The following is a 20,579-nucleotide window of genomic DNA, read 5'->3' on the forward strand; positions in this document are numbered from 1 at the left end:
ACCTAGGGTTTCTCATTTCATCCACAACAATAAACCCATAACATAACTACATGCGGCTTGGTTTGCTAGCATTTTCCACGCCTTGAAATGAACCTACGGTTGTATAATACATATATTGAGGGATACAATAAAACCCTAAGTGATGACGATTCTTAGGTTCAAAAATCCGACTAATATGTACCGAATCTGCGAGAAAAACAAGGAGGTGAGCGAGTATACCTTGCTCTCGAAGATCTATGGATCAAATCAAGGTTTTCAAGGTCCAATATGTCGATTCGTGAGGTAGGATGAAGTGGCGAGAAAAAAACCCGAGGAGAAAGAATAGGAAGAACGCTCGGGGAAGAAGGATGGGCTGGGGTTAAATGCAGGTAGCTCGGCGCCAGAGTGGATGGCGCCGAGCCCCTTACAGGCCGTTTGCCCGTGGCCAGGACCTCGGCGCCAGTCACCATGGCGCCGAGCTCGGCGTCACTCACTCTAGCGCCGAGCCAAGGGTCTATTTCTGAAATTCTTTTTGCCAGGGGTCTATTTGAGAGAAACTTTCGCAAAAAGGGCCAAATAGTAAAAAATTTGGGAGCCCGGGCCACATACACGACTCAACACGTTTTGATATAGAACACCGTATCAGGCTAGACAAGAGTTATTCTAACTCGTATGAGCACGTGTTATATTATATATAAGTCTGAACGGAAGAAACTCTTAATTGTCCAGTAGCTAGAGGGAGACAGATAAAAAAATAGATGGACAAAAAAAAAAGCTAAAATTTTACCTTTTTATTATACTAACAAACATGCTCATACGTTGCAACAGGATCCAATACGTAATGAGTTGTAGCACGGGTCATGAGTTCGAGTCAAAAGTTAAATTACCTTAGTGGTAAAAATCTTTATTTTTTAAGGAGTCAAAGATTAAAATGGCTATGATCTCTTATTTATTGTTTGTTTTTACTTTTATTATATTTATTAGAACACGAAAAAACCAGGTGGAGAAAACAATCAAGTAAAAACGGACAAACCAGAAAAAAGTGAAAAAGAACAGAAAAGAAACGAAATAGAAAAATTCTACCCTTATTTCCTCTTTGTTAGATTTCTATTCTTATATTTTTGCATTTGGATTAAGATTCCTAGTTGTCCATATTATTATATTTTTTCTATTTGATTAAGATTCCTATTCACCCAAAATCGGATAGATCTAATTGGATTAGGATTCCTAGTTATATATAAAAAGAAGGGCTATATGCGGTTTTTCATATTCACAGAGTTAGTTATGGTATGACCAGACAAAAAAATAGGTGGAGATAAATTTTACCTCTTGATTATTAGGTATAGATATAGATATATAATATTATAATTATAATTTATAATTTATAATATATAATTGGTGAAAATTAAACAAAATTAATTTTTCGAAAAGACAGGCTCAGGAGTAAGCTCTAGGCGAGGTCACCATATAGATACCGCCACTTTTTCTTTGCTCGACGTTTGGCCCACCAACTGAACTCGAGGCCCGCGGCCGATCTCCTCCACCCCCTCGCCGCGCCGCAACCCGGAGAGGAGACTGCGCTCGATCGAGCACCACCCGGGGCCCAGCGTTCTCGCGACCAGTTCCGGCGCAGCGTCCGCCCTCTGCAGCCACTCGCAACCCCCGCGACCGTCGCTACTGTCCTACTTCGCCACTCGCCACCTTGGCCGGCGACGAGCACCACCAGGACACCAGGTATTTCCTCCCCTTGGTCCTCCCTTCCTGCTGTGCGAAGCCGTGCGCGCGCCCAAACCTTAACGTAATTCGTAGGCAAAACCGTGCGCTCAAACCCTAACATACTATTCGTAATCGGATCTGAATCTAATTACAGGTGTATGTATATGCCTAGTTGCCTACTAACTTCGATTGCTTTGCAAAAAAATATTGTTTAGATGCGGACTTGATCCTTTGCGTTTGTGTTTTTTTCGCGCGTGTCAGCTTGGCTAACTGGGCTGCTCTTTGTTTTCCCCTTCGCAGGAGGGCGGAGGCTAGGCGATGGCGGATGAGAATGTAAGTTCCTCCCTTGGACCTATTTAAAGATGCCGGTTCCTTGTTTCGATTTGCTGTTATGCTTTTAGAAGCAAGAGATTACTATGGGGAAACCCCATTATGTAGGTTAGAATTTCAGTTTAAGATACTCTGGAAAACTTTTAGCTTAGATTTTTAGATCTTGTTTTCCTTACCCTAGAACTAGGCTAGCTAGCTAGTTGAGGTAGAACATTTGAATTTTTACGTCAAAACCTTTTCAATTGTCTAATCCCAACAATTATATTTGTTAAAAGTACTTAGTCAATTGTTAACTGTTACTTTCAATTGTTTGAAGCAAGGTGCTATTTCTACACACTTAGAATTATTTTATCTGCCACATATGCGTGTTATATTTTTCGCAAGAGAAGCATCACTATTTGTTTGAACTAACAAGTAAGGCAGAACTGGTCCCAGACTCACAGTAATTGATAGGGGCTTCTTGCAACAATGTTAGTAGCTAGTCAAGGACTTTTAAGATTATTTGCTGCATCAGTCAGTTAAATAGTCCAGATGCTATTGTTGTGATTGCAGTTGCAAATATGTTCTGAACCCTGTAAATGATCCAAAACTTTTGGTTTTGGTTATGATCCACAATTCCAGATTGCGTTTTGACCAACTTTTCAAGATCTGGGTCTATCTGACCAAAATTTCGAACGCTGTCTTCATGAGCATAGATGTAATGATGAGAAGTTAGAGAATTCCACTTTTTAGTTTTTGGTAGAATCATTGGAATGCATAATTTAGAAGGGGGAGCCTGGTGCAAGCGGTAGAGTCTTACCGCCTGTGACCAGAAGGTCCCGGGTTCGAGTCGCGGTCTCCTCGCATTGCACAAGAGAGGGTAAGGCTTGCCACTGACACCCTTCCCCAGACCCCGCACAGAGCGGGAGCTCTTTGCACTGGGTACGCCCATTGGAATGCATAATTTGTGTTTGTTGCATTTCTCACCTTTGTTAATACATAGAGATGACTAACACTGTCTCTTTTCTAACTATTTACAGCAGGCTGGAAAGAAAGAGGAGGAGGAATTTAGCACAGGCCCTCTGTCAGTCCTAATGATGAGTGTTAAGAACAACACCCAGGTATGCAATTTATAATGTTTCCTACTTTCCTTCCAGTTAGAAACTTATGTGCAGTGTGCTATTAGTTTTTGTTCTTTGGGCTCCATACAAGTTTGAGGATACAGGTTTGAGACACCTTAACAGAAGCTGAGTCACCCAGGTACTTAACAGAAGCTGAGTCATGTATAGTGCTATATTAGTGTCCATACAAGTTTGAAGCTGAATGGGAATGACACTATACATGACTCAGCTTCTGTTATGCACTTGTTTCTGCCATTTTGCTCCCAATCAAAAACCTTAATATCCATTGTTGCATTAAAAACACTATCTTCTGTGTCTTCATGAATGCTGCAGTTAATTCTACAGCTTATACATGCTGTGTTCAAAGTAGTAGTTGTTTTGCTGTACATCTCCTGATCTTATTCTCTGGAATAATTTGATATTTAAGCATGTTCTCACCATTTTATGCCCTACTGCTATATTTTGTCTGTAATTAGTCAATAAAGCGAAAACTGATTTCCTGATGTATTCAGGTGCTCATCAATTGCCGCAACAACAAGAAGCTACTTGGCCGGGTTCGTGCTTTTGATCGCCACTGTAACATGGTGCTCGAGAACGTGCGGGAGATGTGGACAGAGGTAATGAACTCAGCTATCAGACTGATTGTTTCTCATGATCCTAGAAGATTTTAATTTGTGAAAGTGCAATTGACCTGGGATTCATTTCTTTCCAGGTCCCCAAGACTGGCAAGGGCAAAAAGAAGGCTCTGCCTGTGAACAAGGATAGATTCATCAGCAAGATGTTCCTCAGGGGCGACTCGGTCATCATCGTGCTGAGGAACCCGAACTGATCGCCCAACCAGTCAACTTGCAGCTATGCCCTTTCTCTGGGTTCACGGAAGCCATGTCTCTGTTGAAAACACTGTAGCTACCGCCTGCAGTATTTTGATCCTTGAATGTTGAGCTACCGCTATGTTTGTTTTGGAGGATTAACTGGTTATCTTGAACTGACTTTCATCAGTTTGTTAACCGGAGTGTGTACCTACCGCCTGCAGTATTTTGATCCTTGAATGTTGAGCTTGCACTTCTGCTTATTGCGTTGCGGCGTTGCCCCCACTATGTTCAGTTATAATCCTTAATTGACGTGGAATATTTGCTGGTCCTGCTAATGGCTTGTATGGCCGTGGTCGACGGAAGTTCCAACTTACAGCAAGGGTGTCTCAGTCCTGCGCAGTTGCGCGGCCGTGCAGAGGTGCAGGGCTGCAAAGCACGAGAGCGCTCCACGAAACGTGCTTCGCTACGTTCTCGCTAGTCGTTCCCCGGAGACTCTGGCTCGCGGGGACTTGTGGAAGCGGCTGGACTGCTGGAGGCACCGGCGGTGGCGGGTCCATGATCTCTAGCTGCGCGCAGCTAGCGCAAAGACAGACGAGTAGAGCCGGCGGTGGCGGGTCCACGATCTCTATCTGCGAGCAGCTAGCGCAAAGACATACGAGTAAGAGCCTGTTTGGGAGCCAGCGAAACGAAGCCCCGCCTGCTCGTCTCATGTGCTAAGGAGGAGCCGGAGCCCTTTTATCGCAGATACAGTACGGCACAGTGCAGTAGGAGCCGGAGCCACTGGCCCCGCCAAAGACCGCCTAAACACTTGTTTGGTACGGCTCCTCTGGAAGGGATCCTTCCGGCGTTTCAGAGGAACCACAATTTATGCCTCCTTCAAAATGGCTCATCTGCTTTTTACCGAAAAACGGCTTCTCTAGAAAAACGTCTGGCAGGGCTCCTCCGGAGGAGCCAAAGCCAGAGCCGAGAAGGAGCATGCCAAACAGGCCCTAAATATGAGTGAGAACTTGTGCGATTTGATCTCTATCTGCCTAACGTTCTTCGATGGGACGTGCTCGCAACTGACGGTCAGCTATGACTCTGATGTGTGATGCACTACCGTCTAACCCAGAAGGCCAAAATTAAAGCGGCATGGCTAGCGCCCCGAACGTTTGGACAGACGCCCGTCTGGACACCCGCGCATCCTGCCCCCACCTGCTAATTCACCTCGCCCCGCACGCGCACCCTAGCCACGTCGTTGCGCCTGCCAGTCTGGACGACTCGTCTCGTACGCGCAGTCCGCCCTGTCCACCTCGATTCAACTCGCCCCCATCCGCCTAGCCGTTCGCCCTGCCTCACACACGCACCCCACCCCGTCGCGCCCCGACCGCCGTCCCCCAATGCGCCGCGCGCCACGTCCGTCGGCCCTCAGCTCGCCGCACCCCATTCCCCGGCGCCTGTGTCGTGCCACCATCACTCCCCGCGCCCCTGACACTCTAAACAACATGAAACACTTGCAACATAAAACACTTGAATGCCACATACGTTTGAAACAGATGAAAGATCTGAAACATACACTTGTAACATATGTGTGAAGCATATGCAACATCTGGATAAAACACTTGCAACTTGCAACATGAAAGCACTTGCTGTAACATAAGACCGAAACATATGAAATATTTGGAACATACTATTGCAACATATGTGTGAAACATATGCAACATCCAAATCAAAACGCTTGCAACGTACGTATGGAACATAAGAAACATTTTGAACAAACGCTCACAACATGTCTCTGAAACACTTGCAACATATGGAACATCCCTGATCTACTTTTGCAACGTCCATATGAAACAATTGCAACATGTCACTGAAACGTCTGAAGCACTTGAAATATGCATTTGCAACATAGGGGGAGGCCTGGCTCGGTCGATTCCGGCCGTTGGGGTGGGAGCCGATGGCAAGTGGTGGCCCGCGAGCACCACTACCATCCGGTCGAGCTCGTGGGTGGCCTTAGCTCGGCTGGGGATGACCCGAGGCGCCTCGGCACGTGTGCCCAGCCGCCATCGACAGGGGCGGCTACGACGAGACATCTCGGTGGCGTTGGTGGTTGGGGAAGAGGCCGGGGAGGCGATTTGTTGTCAGCAGACGTGAGATATAGAGCGACAGATGGGGAGCAGCAGAGGCAGCGCGCGCGGGATGGGGCATGACGAGGGATGGCCGTGGTGGGCGGGCCACGCGACTTGTGGGTCAAATCTGCACGGACCGGGCGCACAATGGGCGGGGTAAGCGATGGAGCAAGTGTCGCGGGCGAGGCGCGGTTCGCAAGCAAGAGCGAGCAGCGCCAATGAAAGCGGCGAGGCGGAGTGTGTGGCGCGCGGCATCCGGACGGACTCGCGCGTGGAAGCATTATCGAAATTAATGTACAGGGTATATGATAGAGTTTGAGCTGGTTGCATTACGCCACGGACCACACTGAGCAAGCTCATCGAGTCTGTACTCCAGTACTGTTCGATCCAGGCTGACCTGGTCTCCAAGACTCCACCTCCACCTCCAGGAACTACCGGTTACAATTACAACAGATTCGACAATTCCTGCATCAGCGGGACCCATGGGTTCTGATCTGCAGCGTTCAATGACAAAACTAACGGCTGAGATCAGCTATGACCCACAAGAGAAGTCCGTCCAACTTGCTCGTCCTCAATCCTCATAGTCATAGAGCATCAGACAGGGCGCCGCTCCTTTCGGATCTGGACGAGGCGAGCTGCGGCGCCGGGCGTCGCGGAGGAGGAGGATGAACTGGATCGGGCGCAAGATCCACCTCTACAATGTCACCATCGGCCTCTACATGCTCGATTGGTGGGAGCGCTACCTCTTCAGTATCCTTCTCCCGATTGCTTCTCTCGCGGTCCTGTTCCTCCTCCCCTCCTAAAATCAGTTGATTCTAGCGCCTGGCTCGGTCTAGTTGTGTTTTCCTGGCTTTGCTTTGCTAGATCTGAGAAAGCTGCGAGGATATATCCTGAGATGTATCGAATTTAGATATCTGTCACTGTCAGTGCGCATTCCGTTTACAGCCTTTCAACTGTGGCAATTTCTCATCTTTAGATTGTAGTTGCCAACCACAATACTAGAGCCTCCTTTGAGGAATTTTGTACTAGTAATTAGATTATACTCCGTAGTTTCATAACACCAAAAACATCCAGATATTATGAATTTTCTAGCAATTTTTATATTAGCTAGGAAGTTCAGGTGCTGAAGCTGGAACTTTTTCCATTACCTAAAAAAAGGCTAGGAATTTCAGGAAATTTAAATTACCATGCAGTCTTCAGATCTTGCGTTTGTCTGCCAATCATTAGCAGAGCTCCATCGTAGTCCTAGCCTATGCACTCTACTTCCTTATTCTGGAGTACAGAATTCAAAGCTCTATTTTAGTTAAGTCTTTTGGGAAATGAAGAGAAAACATAAGAATGTCAAAATATCATTGCACCATACTGCAAGGTTAGGGACGTGAACCTTGTTTAAGACAAAGTAAGTATTCCTCGTGTCCCTGATTCTGTCACGCTAACCCTGTCTTTGTCACGGTGCTCAACTGTGGTTGTCCTGCAGTTAAGGGTGCTATGGTGCATGTTCTTCCTGGTGACTTTGAACTTGCAATGCCAAGTTCTACAAATGCTAGTGTTCATGTCCCATCATTTGCAACTTACACAGGCAGTTTTGGAAAACAAGATAACGATATTTACAGTGTCCCCATTTCCTTGATCCTGAAACTGTGCAAGAAATTTTACAGCCTTTTATTTAGTATAAGTTAATTAATTTCCCTGTCTTTTTTATATCTATCAATGGTAAAAAGGTTTAGTTAATACATGTACAAAGCCTGTTGATGATCTCTAGTAGGTTCTTGGAAGTTTGGGTGCTCTTATGACTGGACTGAAGAATATCAGAAGCTCTAAAGTTTTTCAATAAATGTATCCCTTGACTATGTTAGATATTTTAATGGTTTGCCTCTTTTGGTACATTCTTCGCTATCTCCTTGGGTTCTTCCAAAGGTAAAAACTTCTTACCTTCAGACTGAACACTGTCTGATAGTATCAAAACTGTTTCCAGCTGTCATATCCTCCCCTGAATCAGTATTAGTAATAAACTGAATTACTCAAATGGCTACACGAGCAGATTATTCCTTTAAGCTACATCTACATCTTCTGTTAAGGTGCAAGTTCATGAATGTAGTGGAGTAGATACAGTAGCAAATCCAAGCACAAACTTCCATTAAGCTATTTGTGTAAAGGAACAATATTCATCTTGGAAATTCTATGATCACTTGGGACTTATTAGGGATCTGTAATACTTCATGGTTTCATCACTGACTTTTTTACGTTACATGTCTCATACGGAGTAGTTGTTATTCTCCCCTATGATTTTTCTATGTAATCAACTGGAACACTATCTGATAGAATCTCCATTGGAATGCCAATGTAATACCTGCCTGGTTGTTTTTCTATTTGTTGCAGTAATCTGAAGACGCTTTTTCAAGAGGGGAACTATCTTGGGCAAGGCAGTACATAACCATTGTCAAACAAGATCTGCTTATGATCATTTGCCCATGTAATTGCATCTGTTTAATTAGTTGTTAACTGAGCAACAGAGAAGAACTAATTTGAACAAGTGTACTGTGTAGCCATTGTCTGTATCTTGCCTAGTCTCTAGTGTTTCTTTTAATGAAGGAGGAAAAAATGATGTTGTGCAAGATTGACTTTTTGTTTGCTTTTTTTGGATGCATTCTTTTTGTTTGTTGTTACCCCGCTGGCTCGTCGAGTTTCCCGGCAAACCACAACTCTGTTAGTCAGTTGTGTTCTGTACCCTTAGTAATTTAGTACCACATCCACTCTGTCCCGTATTGGTACGGCATGCATCATCTGTTCATCCACTCTTGTATTCGTCTCAAGTTTTTTAACCCCCATCAAATTTGTAAGAAATTTGCTTTGAATTTGAATGCAGTTGTAAGGAAATTGTTAGTATCCTCCAAAAGTCTTACGTTCTGAATCCAGAACAGGAAACGGTGAAATCAGGTACTGGTTGGCTGTTTGACGTCTAGTTGAGCAGGTTGTTGCAAGGTCCTTGTCCTCCCTGGAAGCAGCGATCCTTTGCTGGCCTCTCCTAGGACCTTCCACACAACACAAGGCAGGCATCGCTCTCTGACGTCCGAGCGTTTAACTACTCTTATCGCGGCGTTATCGCAGCGCTTGACCATCGGTAGACAATCCAGAGTGCAGGCCTGTACGTCACTTGGTTCCCAAGCGTCAAACAATCGCCGCTGGTGCCGAAGCCGAAGCAATCCGCGGAGCTGGTCGTCGCGATCGTCACTCTGGATTGGTTGGCCCCGCCTGTATGTCTCCTCGTTCGTGTCGGTGCTTATCGTTTCTTCTGGCAATAGCATAGCACGCCGCAGCCGCACGTGGAGCGTGAGATTTGAGCTCTAGCTGAGGAAGGGGCGGGAGCAGGTTCAGCCATGCTTGAGGTTGTGATATCCATCCCAGCGATCCTCCTGCTGATCCTCCTGGCGCTAGGGTGCTACCTGCTCGGCCGGAAACGAGGCCGTGCCGAGGCGGCGCAACAGTTCGCGCCGCCGGCGCCGCCGCCAGGGCTCTCGCCCAAGTAGCGGAGCGGGTGGTCTTCATTTTGTACATGTTCGTTCTCCACTTGATACCCTACTCTGTTAGTTCATTGTGTGCGCGTTTTTCCCCCTCCTTGCTTGTAGTACTCTACTGTTCTAGTGTTCTTGTTTGTTGCATGATGTTCATGCCAATATACTCGGCTTGCTGTCCGATTGCTTAGCCACAGATTTTCTTTGGATTTGGGCCACGTTCATTGATGAAATTTTATCTGTGGCACTAAGTTTAATTTTCATTTGATTTTGACCGAGTTCATGGATGAAACTGTATTTATGGTACTAAATTTCTCTGGCTACTGTCAAACTTGCAACCAGAAACTTCAAACGGACCCCCCTTGGCTCGTAACCTAGACTCTGTACTGCTGCTGCCTGCTGGACGTGCATATGTGCGCGATTCTAACTTGCGCGGGCACGGATCACTATTATTATAAGATACTCCCTCCGTTCCTTAATATAAGCCATAGAGATTTCTAAAGAAAATTCTAAAATATGGATACGTATCGACTCCCACGTCGATTAGTTTAGAAATCTTCCCACCGTACATAGCACATGTGTCGGATACCGTGAGAAGGGGTACCCTAAACAAAACCCAGAAAACGACTGCTTAGACTTCGTAAAAATCAAAACCAGCTAAACGCCGCTGGCCTCGGCCGATTCTCCGACTCGCCCGAGGCCCCCTCACCACTGACCTCAAGCGATTCCCCGCCAAAGGCCTCGGCCGGGTCACCGACCCTTCGTCTCGCGCGAGGCGGGCTCGGCAGCACCCCGCTGTCTCTTCCTTCTCCCGTCCCTCTGACAAAACGTCGTGTCGCATTAACTCAGCCAACTGCTGCCCCTGACGTCGGCCGCATGCTCGGCACAGTGCAGCGGAGTGGCCGACGGGACGGGAGGTAGGACTGGGCAGGGGTTATCCGCCACTGTGCTAACCACCATGCACATGGTTGACGCCCATGCCTCACTGTGCTGCCAACTCCTGCTCCGAGAACAACGCAGCATGGAGAGCCACGTCTGGGCTACTGTGGCTTCGGAATCAGTACCCAGGACCGATAATTCCTCCCAAGACCTCGGCAGTTGGCGTCAGGGGCTCAGCAGCCCGAGGATCCATGACCGCCGAGCCCCTCGCGATGGCTCGGCCTCAGCACCTGCAGAGCCACAACTCCCTACGACGTCATCACACGATGACCTGCACGTCGCCCGGACTGGGCAGGGGTTACCCGCCACTATACTAACCACCATGCACATGGTTGACGCCCATGCCTCACTGTGCTGCCAACTCCTGCTCCGAGGACAACGCAGCGTGGGGAGCCACGTCTGGGCTACTGTGGCCTCGGAATCAGTACCCAGGGCCAATAACTCCCTCCAAGGCCTCGGCAGTTTGCTTCAGGGGCTCGGCAGCCTGAGGATCCATGTCCACCGAGCCCCCCATGATGGCTCGGCCTCGGCATCTGCAGAGCCGCTGCTCCCTACGATGTCATCGCACGGTGACCAGCACGTCGCCCGCCATATCCTGCATCAAGCTGTACTGGAGCCCCACGACGCATAAGATCGAGTATGACCGGCACGTCACTTCTGCACGACACGGACAGGGCCACTCCATCGACCATACCACAACAGTGGCCGGCTACAGGGCTCGGACACGCCACCCCATTTACAGAAGCGCTATGTAGCAACCTATGTACGGTCCCAGTTCTCCCTTAGAGTATAAAAGGGAGGGACCGGGGCCATTTCTAGAGGGGAGCAACCGGCAGAAAGACGAACACACCGATAGAACCACGCACTCCTACGCTGCTTGGGAACAACGCCTCAAGCAGCCCGCGCCACCCTTGCCGAGACCTGGGGCTAGTTTCCTCTCTCACCTAGCTTGTAACCCCCTACTACGAGCACTCTGGTGCAAGGAATACAAGATCGATCTCTCGGACTGGACGTAGGGCCTCGATTGTCTGAACCAGTATAAACCTTGTGTCTCCTTGCATCACCATCCGGGATTAGGGGCACGCAGCACAAATTCACTCGTTGGTTGAGGGACCCCTGGTTCCAAAACACCGACAGTTGGCACGCCAGGTAGGGGAATCTGCGTGTCAGCTTCGTCATCCTAGCAAGTTCCGGATGGCAGACCCCGTACGACCATTGCGTCTCGGCACCGTAGTTTGGTTCGGGAGCCTAGAGTTCATGTCTCTAGGGCATGAGTACGACATGGTGCTCCTCACCACTCGAGCCCCACCGTCCGACAATGAAGTCGCGCCCCGGCAGCCCAGGCGCAGGCGGCGCCCGGGCGGCCGTTCTCGCCACGCTCGCCAGGCACGACGCGAGCGAGGCCACCCCGACGCTACGCGAGCTCAGGGCGGCACGCCACTCCCCGCCGATACCCTACGACCAGCTGTTGGTACGGGGTCCCTGGCCGGGGACCTGTCTGGCCTGAGCATGGATGAAGGAAAATCGCCGGTGGCTCGCGGCGATGCCCAGTCGTCTAGCTCCGCTCCACCACTCCCTGAAGAGCCGACCCCGGCGGGGCAGAATATGGAGACGGCACCGTCCCCATACCCCTTGGGGTTGAGAAATGCCGCCGCCTCTTACGCCTACGCTTACGCTGCCACTCACGAGCACCCCTCGGAACGTCGCCAGCGCTTCGCTCTCGACCTGAGCATCCGCTCCGACTCCTCGGACGAGGACGAGGCATGGCCCGGGGTGGATTTCTCCAAACTCCACAACCCTGGGGCTTTGCGCTAATTCTTGGCTGCAAGCGACTACTGCCTCGGCTACTCTGACTCCGACGACGAAGGGACTTACGATCCATCTCATGAGTGCTTCCACGTTGGGCTCGGGATGCCAAGGGCGGGCGAAGAGGACGAGAGGATAGGCAACCATTCCCCGCCCCGGGCAGGGGCGGGCGACGCCACACCTCCGCGTCTCGAAGCCCTGGCAGCACGGAATGAGAATCCCGTTCGCGGGGGACATCGACGCCCAGACCTGGAGCAGCTCCGCGAGCTTCAAGCCAAGGTCGAACAAGACCGACTCCTTCTGCAACAGCTTCGGGACACTCTCGAGCAGGAGCAGCAAGGGCGTGGTGAGGGCGGAGGAGCCCGAGGGAGGGCCCGCGACATCCATCACCGCATCAACGACAACGAGGGGGGAGAGCCACCCCCAATCTTTAATCGCGCTAGCCAGAATGTCGCAGCGGCTGCGATGCTGGTCCGAGCGATGCCCGAGCCCTCCACCATCGAGGGGCGACGGGTCCGCGGAGAGCTCCGCGACCTCCTCGAGACCGCAGCGGTGCAGCAGGCCGAAAGTTCCGCCTCCCGCCGGCGCGGAGGCACTTCAGAGCAGCCCGTAGCGCAACCTCGCCGGGGCCAGGATGCCTCGGTCCGTCCCGAGGCCGCTCGCACGCCGACGGTCAACAGGGCCCCCTCGGTACGCGATCGACCTAGAGACCAACGCGAGGCACGGGGCGACCACGAAGTAGTTGGCAGGCGACAGCGCCACGACGACGGAGCCGCCCGGGGCTACCACCCACACCGAGGCGGTTGCTACGATAGCGGTGAGGACCGTAGTCCTTCCCCTGAGCCGCCAGGCCCTCGGGTCTTCAGCAGGGCCATCCGTGCGGCTCCTTTCCCCGCCCGGTTCCGACAGCCGGCCAATCTCGTGAAGTACAGTGGCGAGACCAACCCGGAGCTCTGGCTCGCCGATTACCGCCTGGCCTGCCAGCTAGGTGGCGCGGACGATGACCTGCTCATCATCCGCAATCTCCCTCTGCTCTTGTTGGACTCGACACGAGCCTGGCTCGAGCATCTCCCTCCCTCACAAATCCACGACTGGCGCGACTTGGTTAGGATCTTTGTTGGGAACTTCCAGGGCACTTACGTGCGCCCTAGGAATTCCTGGGATCTTAAGAGCTACCGCCAGAAGCCGGACGAGTCTCTCCGAGACTTCATCCGGTGCTTCTCCAAACAGTGCACCGAGCTACCCAGCGTCGGTGACTTGGAGATCGTCCAGGCTTTCCTCTTCGGCACCACTTGTCGGGACTTGGTCCGAGAGTTAGGACGCAACGTCCCGCGCTTTGCTGCCGCGCTCCTCGACATCGCCACCAGCTTCGCCTCAGGGGAAGAGGCTGTCGGAGCCATCTTCCCCGACGCCGATTCCAAGGGTAAGTGGAGGGAAGAGGCCCCCGTGGCCTCAGCCTCCCACCTCCCAAAGAAAAAGAAGAAGGGTCGCCCAGGGAAGCAGGAGGTCCTCGAGGCCGTCCATGTCGCCACAACAGATTGCAGGAATCCCCGAGGCCCCCGTGGCCTCGGGCTATTCGACGACATGCTAAAGAAGCCCTGCCCTTACCATCAAGGTCCGGTGAAGCATGCTCTCGAGGATTGCACCATGCTGCGGTGCTACTACGCCAGGCTCGGGCTCCCCGATGACGACGCCAAGCAGAAGGGCGCCGGCGGTCGGAACGAGGACAAGGACGATGGGTTCCCCGAGGTACGCAACGCTTTCATGATCTTTGGTGGGCCCTCGGCATGCCTTACGGCGCGGCAGCGCAAGAGGGAACGCCGAGAAGTCTTCTCGGTCAAAGTGGCCACCCCCCAGTACCTCGACTGGTCCCGAGAGGCGATCACCTTCGATCGAGGTGACCACCCCGACCGTATTCCGAATCCCGGGCAGTACCCGCTGGTCGTCGACCCGATCATCGGCAACACCCGACTCTCCAAGGTGTTGATGGACGGAGGCAGCGGCCTCAACATCCTCTACGCCAACACCCTGGAGCTCTTGGAGATCGACCGGTCGAGGCTACGAGGCGACGTTGCACCCTTCCACGGCATTGTGCCAGGGAGGCGCACGCAACCCCTTGGGCGCATCGACCTTCCCGTCTGCTTCGGCACCCCTTCCAACTACCGCAAGGAAGTCCTCACCTTCGAAGTAGTCGGGTTCGGGGGAGCCTACCACGCCATCCTGGGGCGACCATGCTACGCCAGGTTCATGGCAGTGCCCAACTATACCTACCTCAAGCTCAAGATGCCAGGCCCTAATGGTGTCATCACAATCGAATCCACGTACGAACATGCATACGACTGCGACGTCGAGTGCATCGAGTACGCCGAGGCTCTTGCGAAGGCCGAGACCCTCATCGCCCACCTAGACCAGCTTAGTGGTGAGGTGCCTGACTCCAAGCGTCGCGCGGGGGCGTTCGAGCCCGCTGAAACCATCAAACTCATCCCGGTCGACCCCGCATGCCCCGACGACCGGGCGCTGAGGATCAGCGCCACCCTCGACATCAAATAGGAAGCCGTGCTCGTCGACTTTCTCCGTGCGAACGCCGACATTTTCGCATGGAGTCCCTCGGACATGCCGGGCATACCGAGGGAAGTCGCCGAGCACGCCCTGGACATCCGGGCTGGATCTAGACCGGCGAGGCAACGCCTGCGCCGCTTCAATGAAGAAAAGCGCAGGGCCATCGGGGAGGAGGTACAGAAGCTCTTGGCGGCCGGGTTCATCAAGGAAGTATCCCACCCAGAGTGGTTGGCTAACCCCGTTTTAGTCAAGAAGAAAAATGGGAAATGGAGGATGTGTGTAGACTACACCGGTCTGAATAAAGCCTGTCCAAAGGTCCCCTTCCCATTACCTCGAATCGATCAGATCGTTGATTCCACCGCAGGGTGCGAGACCCTGTCTTTCCTCGATGCGTACTCCGGATACCATCAGATCAAGATGAAAGAGTCCGACCAGCTCATGACTTCCTTCATCACACCGTTTGGCATGTACTGCTACGTGACGATGCCCTTCGGCCTCAGAAACGCAGGTGCCACGTACCAGCGGTGTATGACCCAGGTCTTTGGCGACAACATTGGGCAGACCGTCGAGGCCTACGTAGACGACATCATGGTCAAAACCAGAAAGGCCGAAAATCTCATGAATGACTTGAGGGTGACCTTCAAATGCCTTAGAGAGAAGGGCATCAAGCTCAACCCCGAGAAGTGCGTGTTCGGGGTCCCCCGAGGCATGCTCTTGGGATTCATAGTCTCGGAACACGGCATTGAGGCCAACCCAGAGAAGGTCTCAGCTATAACCAGCATGGGACCAATCAGATACCTCAAGGGAGTACAGAGGGTCATGGGATGCCTTGCGGCCCTAAGTCGCTTCATCTCGCGCCTCGGCGAAAAAGGCCTGCCCCTGTACCGCCTCTTGAGAAAGTCCGAGCGCTTTTCTTGGACCGCCGAGGCCGAGGAAGCCCTCGCCAGGCTCTAAGCACTGCTGACCAACCCCCCCCCCCCCCCGTCCTGGTACCACCCACCGAGGGCGAGCACCTCTTGCTCTACGTCACCGCGACGACCCAAGTGGTCAGCGCGGCCGTAGTAGTCGAGAGGCAGGAGAAGGGACATGCTCTACCCGTCCAATGACCTGTTTACTTCATCAGCGAAGTGCTCTTCGAAACTAAGATGCGTTACCCCCACATCCAGAAGCTGGTTTACACCGTAGTCTTGGCTTGACGCAAGCTGCGTCACTACTTCGAGTCCCACCCGGTGACTGTGGTGTCGTCTTTTCCTCTAGGAGAGATAATCCAAAACCGGGAGGCCTCGGGTAGAATAGCCAAGTGGGCTGTCGAACTCATGGGGGAAACCTTGTCCTTCGCGCCTCGGAAAGTGATCAAATCATAGGTCCTATCCGACTTTGTAGCCGAATGGACCGACACACAGCTGCCACCCGTTCAGATCCAATCAGAATGCTGGACCATGTACTTCGACGGGTCTCTGATGAAGACTGGGGCTGGCGCGGGCCTGCTCCTGGTCTCGCCCCTCGGAGTACACATGCGCTACATGATCTGGCTTCACTTCGCCGCCTCCAACAATGTCGCCGAATACGAGGCCCTCATCAACGGCCTGCAAGTCACCATCGAACTTGGAGTACGACGTCTTGACATACGGGGTGATTCGCAGCTCGTCGTCGATCAGGTGATGAAAGAGTCAAGCTGCCATGACCCCAAAATGAAGGCGTACTGTGCGATGGTACGTCGCCTGGAGAACAAGTTCGACGGTCTCGAACTCAACCACGTTGCACGAAAGTTCAACGAGGCCGCGGACGAACTAGCAAAGATGGCGTCGGCACGGACCCCGGTCCCCCCGAGCGTCTTCGCCAGAGACCTCCACAAGCCATCCGTTGACTACGCCTCAGCGATGGAAGAGGGCCCATCGGCCGAGCCCACCGCAGGGCCCAAGGCCCCCTCTGCCACCGAGACCTCGCCCGCCGAGCCCCAGGCCATGGCGATTAACGCAGAGCCTCCCAAGGCTGACCAAGGAACGGACTGGCAAGTCCCTTTCCTTGATCACCTCGTTCGAGGAGAACTGCCTGCTGACAGAACCGAAGCCCGACGGCTTGCGCGACGCGCCAAGACTTACGCCCTCTGTGACGGCGAGTTGTATAGGCGTAGCCCATCTGGTATTCTCCAACGATGCATCACCACCGAGGCTGGCCAATCCTTACTTTGGGACTTGCACGTGGGAGTCTGTGAGCACCATGCGGCGCCTCGGGCGCTCGTAGGTAATGCCTTCCGCCAAGGTTTCTATTGGCCAACGGCGGTGGCCGACGCCACGAAGCTAGTACGCTCCTACGAGGGATGCCAGTACTACGCTCGACAGACGCACCTTCCGGCCCAAGCCCTCTAAACCATCCCCATCACATGGCCATTCACTATGTGGGGGCTGGACATGGTTGGGCCTCTGCAGAAGGCACCCGGGGGCCATACCCATCTGCTGGTAGCTATCGACAAATTCTCCAAATGGATCGAGGCTCGTCCGATCGCTCAGATCAAATCCGAGCAAGCGGTGCTGTTCTTTACCGATATCATCCACAGGTTCGGGGTTCCTAACACCATCATCACTGACAATGGGACACAATTCACCGGACGCAAGTTCCTAATGTTCTACGACGACCACCACATCCGGGTGGCTTGGTCGGCCGTAGGGCACCCAAGGACGAATGGCCAAGTAGAGCGTGCCAACGGCATGATCCTACAAGGCCTTAGGCCAAGAATATTCAACCAGTTGAAGAAGTTTGGCAAGAAATGGCTTGCCGAACTCCCGTCAGTCATCTGGAGCCTAAGAAATACCCCAAGCCGAGCCACGGGATTCACACTGTTCTTCCTGGTCTATGGAGCCGAGGCCATCCTCCCCACTGACTTAGAATACGGTTCCTCAAGGCTACAGGCGTACAACGAGCAAAGCAACCGCACTGCCCGCGAAGACGCCCTCGACCAACTGGAGGAAGCCCGAGACGTCGCGCTGCTACACTCAGCCAGGTACCAGCAAGCCCTACGGCGCTACCAAGCCCGGCGCGTCCAAAGCCGAGACCTGAAGGTGGGCGACGAAGTGAGACAACAGACAAAAAAGGCGAAAAACAAGAAGGCCGCGAAAGCCTCGGCAACATCCAACTTACCAGCGAGACATACCCCCGCAACGGGCGCATCGGGAACGGCATCAAATCGTCAATCTTTGGCTTCCCGTCTACCGCCTCTCTCACCTGATGCAGGGTCTCATCGTTGGTAAGGGCGAAGGCGGACATCTTGACCCCGGCGATCGGATCGCCTGGGGTCATCTCGAACAGCCGCCGCCGCCGGGCCATCAACAGCAACACCCTCCGGCGGTGAAAAGCCACCACGACCACGGCCGCCGAAAGGCCGTGGTCACGCAGCTTCCCCAAGGCCCTCAAGAGCAGTTCCAGCCTAGGCTGATCGACCTTGATGACGCCGTATCCCCATTTCTCTGGCTGACTCTCTACAACCCGCCCGGTATAAGGGGGAAGTCCTCCGCCGTCGTTGCGGAGGTAGAACCAGCCGTCATACCAATGATGGTTGGACGATGACAGCTGGGCCGGGATGTAGAGGGACTACCGGTCTTGGCGCACGTGAAGGGTGCAGCCGTTGGCCCTCTGCACCTTCCGAGCCCCCCTCGTTCCCCCCGGCTTGGTGGTGAACGTCGCTCGGAACAAGTGGAGCCACAACTCCCAGTGGGGAGCGATCCCCAAATACCCCTCACAGACGGCGATGAAGATGGCCGCCTGCGCGATGGAGTTGGGGCTGAAATTGTGAAGCTCCACGCCATAGTAGTGTGGGAGCGCCCGCATGAAGTTATCCACTGGCGACCCAAAGCCTCGCTCGTGGAAGACGACGAAGCTCACCACGTAGCCGTCGCGCGGCCTCGGCTCCGGCTCGTTCCCCGGAGCAATCCACTCCGGCTCGTCAGGATCGGTGATCGGGCGAAGAAGACCGGCCTCCATGAGCGACTGCAGCTTCTCCTCGGTGACGTCAGACCGCTCCCAGGGATCCACCGGGAGGATGACGGGACCACCAGCCATTGCACGGTGGAGGACGCTGCTACGGCGGTAATCTCTCTCCCTCTCCCTTTCAGTCTCTCGCTCTTGCCCTTCTCCTCCCCGGCGCTCTGTGCTCTCAGCAACAGCACAGAGGCAGCAAAAGCGAATGCGGAAAAGGTAAGAAGGGGAAGGGCGAGGTCCTTTGCGTATTTATGCAGGGACAAGACGAAACCACCGGGCGACGAAATCGGGGAAGTTTCCCCCAAAAGATTCGGCGCGGTTATCCAGATCCGGTTTTACCGCCCACGCGCCCACTCCCTCCTCATTAAATCATGCGTGAAGATACGTCCCGTCGGCTGACGCCACGTCGCGTCCAACCGCAGCAGCAGCAGGCGCCGTTTCGCCTCCCCGAAAAAGTCGCCTCAAAAGACGCGCCTGCCGTTATTAGCCGTAGGGAGAGAAATAACCCCCCCGATTCCTTTCAGGCAAAGGAACTGGGCACCGAGCCCGCTACGGTCCAGGGGTTCGAAGGCTGGGCCCTTAGGGGTTTCGACAGCCGCCCCAGGGCAACAGAGTCAGGGGTGACTACGGGCGAGCCTATACGAGGCCGAGGCCCAAGCAAGCGAAATGCTTGGGACGCCCTGTGTCATGTCCGAGACCGGTAGGGAGGTCTCCGAATGGGATCCCACCGTAGGGAGGCACCGAGCCACCGAGGCCCAGCGAACGGCCTCGGCACCCACTAGAGAAACCCTCCGGTACTCTTGGAGCGCGTCTCCGGACCGCTAGCCGACCCCCAGCGAACGGGGTACGGGCCTCCACTCGGACTTACCCGATAACAGCTCACCGGAAATGCCATCGCTCGCGCCCACCGAGGGTAGCGTGGCACATTCCACCCCTCCTTCCGAGCGAAAAGGAAGCGCGAGGGTCGAGTAAAAAGTCAGGAGAATCCCTGACGGCCCTCTTGCTCCGCGCAGAGGCTAAGGGACTCTTCCTGCAAAAACATTGCCGAGGCCCAGCGACTTAGGCTCGCACACGAGGGGGCTCGGCAAAACAAACCCTCCTTCCGAGCGAAAAGGAAGCGCGAGGGTCGTTCAAAAAGCTAGAAGAGCTCCTGACGGCCCTCTTGCTCCGTGCAGAGGCTAGGGAGCTCCTTCTGCAAAAGACGCCGAGACCCCGTGACCTAGGCTCGCACCCGAGGGTGGCTTGGTAGACAGACCCTCACGCGCGAGGGGCGAACCAAAAAGCCAGGGGGACCTCTGATCGCTCTCTCGCTCCGCGTGAGAGACTCGGGGGCTCCTCCTGCAACTTTGCCGAGACCCAGCGGCTCAAGCTCGCACACGAGTGGGCTCGGCAAACAGCCCCCCCCCGTCCGAGCGAAAAGGACGTGCGGGGGACGGACAAAAAAGTCGGGAGGACCCCTGACCGCCCTCTCGCTCCGTGTAGAGGCTCGGGGGCTCTTCCTGCACCCAAGATAAAGACAAAGCGACCCAAGCCCGTTACGGTCCAGGGGTTCGAAGGCTGGGCCCCCAGGGGTTTCGACAGCTGCCCCAGGGCAAAAGAGTCAGGGACGACTACGGGCGAGCCTATACGGGCGCGCCCTGTGTCGTGTCCAAGACCGGCAGGGAGGTCTCCGAATGGGATCCCACCGTAGGGAGGCACCGAGCCACCGAGGCCCAGCGAACGGCCTCGGCACCCACTAGAGAA

The 20,579-nt window shown here is 53.5% G+C and overlaps 1 protein-coding gene and 1 pseudogene across 2 annotated transcripts; both read left to right on the plus strand.

The window, feature by feature from the left end:
• Nucleotides 1-1,465: 1,465 nt before the first annotated feature.
• Nucleotides 1,466-4,174, plus strand: LOC136491071 (uncharacterized). 2 transcript variants are annotated; one of them, XM_066487284.1, is made up of 5 exons: nt 1,466-1,713; nt 1,996-2,028; nt 3,045-3,125; nt 3,638-3,742; nt 3,838-4,174. In XM_066487284.1, the coding sequence occupies exons 2-5, from the start codon at nt 2,014-2,016 to the stop codon at nt 3,952-3,954; spliced, it is 318 nt and encodes a 105-aa protein (XP_066343381.1). In that variant the 5' UTR covers nt 1,466-1,713; nt 1,996-2,013; the 3' UTR covers nt 3,955-4,174. The 2 variants fall into 2 exon arrangements, with proteins under 2 accessions (XP_066343381.1, XP_066343382.1); XM_066487285.1 differs by having other exon boundaries at nt 3,048-3,125.
• Nucleotides 4,175-6,417: 2,243 nt separating this feature from the next.
• LOC136491070 (uncharacterized) lies at nt 6,418-8,666 on the plus strand (annotated as a pseudogene).
• The last annotated feature ends 11,913 nt before the right edge of the window (nt 8,667-20,579 follow it).

Source organism: Miscanthus floridulus, chromosome 11 (assembly GCF_019320115.1).
Source record: "Miscanthus floridulus cultivar M001 chromosome 11, ASM1932011v1, whole genome shotgun sequence".
NCBI lineage: Eukaryota > Viridiplantae > Streptophyta > Magnoliopsida > Poales > Poaceae > Miscanthus > Miscanthus floridulus.